We start from the raw sequence: 5,847 nt of genomic DNA, 5'->3' as shown, positions 1-5,847 counted from the left end.
CTGGAAGCAGGACGCCCCAGGGGAGCGCCGAGAGGTGGGGCGCGGGGTAGGCGGCGGGTCTGGTGGGAGCCGATGAGCACCTCCGCGCCGCACGCACTAGTGTGGACGGAATTCAGGCAGGAGCAGGAGGTGTGGGCGGACGGGATAGGACTCTTCCCAAGAGAAAAGACTGGTGGCCTTTTTGGGTCCCAATGTGATAAAACCGGACCTCTCCAGAGGCAAACCCACGGCGGCCAGCCTCCGTGCGGGTTCGGGGTCCAAGGGCAGCCGGGGCTCCTGGTGAAGACCTTCGGCTCTGGGTAGGGGAGCGAGTGCGCAAGGATGAACCGGTTCCGTTGACTTGTGTTGATGCATTTGCCTTCCAGGTGGCCACGGGGCAGCTGCTGTTGGACGCCCTTCTGTGCCTGCCAGATCTACTGGGCTTACTTCCTGGGCAGAGAGTCCCTCTGCGGCGGCGGGGCGGCCTCTCTGGGCCCCTGGGCCTGGCCGGTCATGGGCAGCACCCTGGGCTGCCACCGCTCCATTCCCCGGGACCCCTCGGACCTGTCCCACAGCCGCAAGTTCAGCGCAGCCTGCAACTTCAGCAACATCATGGTGAACCAGGAGCGGCTGAACATCAACACGGCCACGGAGGAGGAGCTGATGACCCTGCCGGGCGTGACGCGGGCCGTGGCGCGCAGCATCGTGGAGTACCGCGAGTACATCGGCGGCTTCAAGAAGGTGGAGGACTTGGCCCTGGTCAGCGGCGTGGGCGCCACCAAGCTCGAGCAGGTCAAGTTCGAGATCTGCGTGAGCAGCAAGGGCAGCTCCGCGCAGCACTCTCCCAGCTCCACGCGGCGGGACCTGCTGGCCGAGCAGCCTCACCACCTGGCCACGGCCATGCCCCTCACCCCGCGCGTCAACATCAACACGGCCACCCTGGCTCAGCTCCTGAGCGTCCGAGGCCTCACGGAGAAGATGGCCGCCAGCATCGTGGACTACCGCCGGGAGCACGGGCCCTTCCGCAGCGTGGAGGACCTGGTGAAGACGGACGGCATCAACGCCGCCTTCCTGGACAGGATCCGGCACCAGGTGTTCGCCGAGCGGTCCCGGCCCCCATCCACCCACACCAACGGGGGCCTGACCTTCACCGCCAAGCCTCACCCCAGCCCCACCTCCCTGAGCCTGCAGAGTGAGGACCTGGACCTGCCGCCCGGCGGGCCCACTCAGATCATCTCCACGCGGCCTTCGGTGGAGGCCTTTGGAGGCACCAGGGACGGGCGGCCTGTGCTGAGGCTGGCTACGTGGAACTTGCAGGGCTGTTCCCTGGAGAAGGCCAACAACCCCGGGGTGCGAGAGGTGGTGTGCATGACGCTCCTGGAGAACAGGTGAGGACAGGAACCACACCACAGGTGTTGGGGTGCATGCAAGAGTGGACTTTTTTTTGCGGGGGGTAGGAAGAGGGCAAGGGTATTTCATCAGTGTTCTCGAGGCCCCAGACAGTATTGTTACCTGCCGTTGAGGTCTCCTTCTGCTCCATAGTTTTCAGAATACAGCTGCCTGGGCTTGTGACCGGTTTCATGAATGAGGTCAATTCGCAGTTTGTGGGTGAGTGGAGGTCGTATTGGTGTTACTGCTTTGGAGTTTGACTCAAGTCTTCGTGGGTGTATACCCGCCAGGCCCTCAGAGCCTGGGGACTACAGCTCAGTTTTGCATGTGAGAAAGAGCCAGTTGGATTTTTTGTGTGTGTGTGTGTGTGAGCGGGAAAGTCATTTGTTTCCCTAAATAGGCCTATTTGTGTGCACAAAATCAGCTTAAACACCAGGTATTTGCAAACACATGAGTGGTGTATATTTACCAAAATGCCATGAATGAATCACTCTTCATTCTTTCCCTTATTTAGCCTGAAGCTGGCTTTCAGGCCCACAGTGGCAGCCCCAGATGTCTGCAACCTCTTCTGTCCCATAGTCAGCAGAGGTCACACGGACGTGGGGTGAATAGTTGCCACATTTTCCCACTTGACCCGCAGGAGAGGCTGTGGGGCGGGCTCATCACAGAGCTCGCAGTATTCACAGCAGAGTTCTCTGTAGGAACTTCCGCGAAGCCCCCATAAAATGAAACAATATTATTGTAGCAGTAACTCCTGCTGTTAATAAAATAGTGAACTGTATAATGCAATCAGCTTTGGGAAGGAAAGAGATGTTTTTAGGGTTCCTTCCAGGTCAGAACTCCTCCGGAGGTGGTGGCTGCTGGTGGGGGCTCGCTGCTTTTTTTTTGCGCCGGGTTGTGGGTGAGGCTGGCCCCGTAACCGTTTGGTGACACGAAGTGAGTTGGGGTTGGGGGATGGGAATCACAGCGCACGGTGACAGTGTCAGGATACACGGGTGAGGAGAAACCAGGTCACAGCGTCTCACTGGCCCCGTCCCAGGGGCCCTCTCGTCACTGAGGATGGAGGGACCGTGCGCCGGCTCAGAGGCCTGGACCCCGGAGCCCCGAGCCTTCTTTCTGCGCCGCCCTGTCCTTTGCTTTGCAGCACGACTCACTCCTTTTGCAAAATCATCTTGTGCACAGGTGAGAGCCGGACTCCGTCCTGGGAAATATTTATCCGGCATGGCTTGCTGTCGTCATCCACAGCAGCAGGGATGTGTGTACGGGACGGGAGCGGAGGAGGGCGGATGGCAGTTCAGTTCCCATCAAGAGTTTCCTGAAGGCTCATGTTGGGGGTTGGGGGTGGGGGGTGGGTGAATCAGGATCTGAAGTCGCCCCAGTGAGAATGACAGCCTGGCAGCTCTGGCTCGTTTACCATGACAGTGATTTTTCAACTGCACTGGCACCGACCAGCACTGGCATCCGAGACCGAATCGAAACCCTGATGTCTGTGTTTTCTCGCTCACTCCGGCCGGTTCTGGCGCACACTCAAGACTGAGCCCGGTGGACTGTGTGCCCCGGGGGCGTGCTCTGTATAGCGCCTTCCCTGGTGCTGGCTCTTCTGACAAGAGCTTTCTCGGTACTGGTTTTATGTATTATTATCTTTGGTTGTTCTGATCATCCCTGTATTTATTCAACCATATGATGGCCTTTGGTCAGAGTGTGAAGGGGCTTATCCGGCTTCTAGAATAGATGAATGTCAGGGTGGAAAATGGGAGGGAGCACAGGGGACAGCCAGCTGGCCTCAGGGGGCTCCTCCCTGCAGCGCAGACCCGGGTCGTCCGGGGCACGTGAGGAGTCAGCAGCTCTTGTCCGTGTGGCCTTGGCCGCATCTCTCATTTCTCACACCTGCCACACCTGTTGTCCTGTGGGGAGGTGGTTCCTTTTGTCTCCTCACAATGTGTTCAGTGTTCTGGGCTCGCCAAGCACCTTGTTAGGGTCTGGTAAACATGAGGCAATAGTTTTAGGGCCTGTGTGACTGTCCTAGGGCACCGAGAGAGGGCTGACGGACCGCCAGTCACGTGTCATCAGACCAGCAGTGCGCATTCTGCTAGAGCTGATTCACAAAAATCCCTCGCATTCCAGTGGATCCTCTTCTTAGTAAGAGGAAATAGGGTTAGTGTGAGCAAGGGTGGCTGCAGGTAGGTTTCCGGGTGGCGCTTTTTCTCAGACACGTGTACGTACAAGGGCCACCTGACTTCTGGATCGACTCTCCTAGTTTCCTACAGCTTCCCCGTTGGCCCGACTTCCCCAGTAGTTCCGAGAAGAAGGCAAGGCTTGCTTTGATTAATGATCTCCATCTCTGGGTGAGGAGACTAAAGGCAAAGAAGTTCCGTGATGAGCTCATCAGTGACTCAGCTGGGGCTCGGACCCAGACCTTCTGACGGTAGACCTGTGTTCTTCGCACGCATGCCATGTTTGGTAAGCAAGTCAGCTTTATCCACCTCTTGTTCAGGCATCCTACACTCTGCCCATTCAAGGACACGTGCCAAATTGTGTGCCAGTCGCATTTTCTTACATTAAGTCCATTGTAGATACATTTCAAACAAACAAGCAAAAAACACCTTGGCTCCACCTCTTCTGTGTTAAATTGGTGACATTCCTTAAGCTCTCCAGGTCTCAGTTTTCCCATCTGTTAAATGGAGTTCAAGAAAAAATGAGGCACTTCTTCTGCAAAGGAAATAGCTAGCCTCTTCTTGTCCTTTCTGAGGGTTTGCTTTAGGAGGCCTTTCCTTAGATTAAAGGCACCCAGGTGGGACTCTACAGGTAGAGCCTTCCTTGCCCTGAGGTGTTGCCCCAGGGGGTGGGGGGACCAGCGAGGGGAAGCTCCAAGAAACCGTGCTTTGCCTGCAAAGGCTGAGGCAGGACAGCAGAGAACTAGAGACTCACAGTCACCAGGAGCCTTCAGGGACACGCGACGAAGAACTGACAGTTTTCCTCAGATTCTGCTGCCAGGTCTGTCTTAGGCAATGCTTTTCCTCGCTCAGTATTTATGGAGCAAGACTGACAGAGGAGTGCTTCTGCCAAATATCCTTGCAGAAATTTGGTGACAGCTAACATATGGAATGAAGATTGTTCAGTTGGGTTTTTTGTTTTTTTCCTGAGGAGGAGTTCTAGTTTGAAAGAATGAGCCCCGGGAAACGGACAGATGATCTCCAAAAAAATTAAAGAGGTTTAATGTTCCACTTACCCAGACCCCCATGGCCTCCCTCAGAGGGAGCTGTGTCGAAGGCCTGAGCTTGACAATGGTCTAAACGTGTGTTCTTGCACATGTCTGTCTGTGGTATCAAAGGACAAGGGGAATGTGTGCCTGGCGATGCGTCCCAATTGCTAAACAAGGTTTTCGTTTATCCGACTTGATCACTAGGATCACTATAGACACAACTCATCTTGTCGTTTGATTCATTCATTGAAAAACTGCGTATTGAATGGCTGCCGTGGACATGCGCTCGCTAAACTCCAGAGTCAGCGTGGCCCTGCACTTACCAGAGTGAAGTGCATGCGAATCAGCTGGCACGGCCCAGCCTCAGAACCGTCCGGGAAACCCAGATGTATTTATTTATTTATTTATTTATTTTTAGAAAGCCACTGAGTGTGACTGATATCTGGCTGGATTTTCCCCATATGAATATGGGGTTCCTTCATCCTAGGCTAATGGTCGGCAAACTCATTAGTCAACAGAGCCAAATTTCAACAGTACAACGATGGAAATTTCTTTTTGAGAGTCAAATTTTTTAAACTTAAACTATATAGGTAGGTACATTGTTATTAACTTAATTAGGGTACTCCTAAGGCTTAGGAAGAGCCACACTCAAGGGGCCAAAGAGCCGCATGTGGCTCGCGAGCCGCAGTTTGCCGACCACGGTCCTAGGCGATTGGAGGGTGGGTAGATGTAGCCAGACATGGCAGCTGTGGCATTTGTTCTGATAGCTGTGGACACGGAGGCTCAGACTGGCAGCAGCCCTGTGGCCTTCTGAGATAGAGATGTGGGAGTCAGGGTTTGAAGCCAGGCCGCTGTCTGATTGCAGAGCCAGGGAGCAGAGCTGTCTTTTCCCAAACTCCCTGTCCTTGGACTGACCCCTGGCCCACCTGCTGCTTCCTCCCTGTGTTGGGTCTCTGGCTGGCTGGGCTTCACCTAGGCTCCTGGGCCCGAGGCAAGGCCCCGGAGGCCTCTGCTCTCTTCCTGTTTTTGTTCTGAAGGACCAGGCTGATGGCCAGAGGTAGAGCCGTGCGGAGGGCTCAGGGTCCCTCCACCCTGCCCCTGAAATGAGAGGTGGTGACCTTGCTCGCCTCCAGGGTGGAGCTCTGGTTTTCTGAGCTGCTGGGGTCCAACCCCAGCAGGTCCAGGGGTCCCCAAAGGTGTGGACGGAGTCGGCGAAGAAGGAATGACACGGAGACAGCGTTCAGTTGATCAGCAGCCTAGCCAGGATCTCCAGCCAA

General features: G+C 55.5%; 1 protein-coding gene across 1 annotated transcript in view; it reads left to right on the top strand.

Annotated features, from left to right (window-relative positions):
- Positions 1-7: 7 nt before the first annotated feature.
- The window catches only part of EEPD1 (endonuclease/exonuclease/phosphatase family domain containing 1), a 76,337-nt gene continuing 70,497 nt past the window's right edge, over positions 8-5,847 (top strand). Inside the window, exons 1-2 of the mRNA XM_014541082.1 lie at positions 8-34; positions 366-1,367. Of these exons, the coding sequence (XP_014396568.1) occupies positions 493-1,367 (875 nt within the window). The 5' untranslated portion in view covers positions 8-34; positions 366-492. The remainder of the gene's footprint in view (positions 35-365; positions 1,368-5,847) is intronic.

Source organism: Myotis brandtii, unplaced genomic scaffold, assembly GCF_000412655.1.
Source record: "Myotis brandtii unplaced genomic scaffold, ASM41265v1 scaffold260, whole genome shotgun sequence".
Lineage (NCBI taxonomy): Eukaryota > Metazoa > Chordata > Mammalia > Chiroptera > Vespertilionidae > Myotis > Myotis brandtii.
Note: the sequence above shows the minus strand (reverse complement) of the source record. Positions and strands in the feature narration are given on the sequence as shown.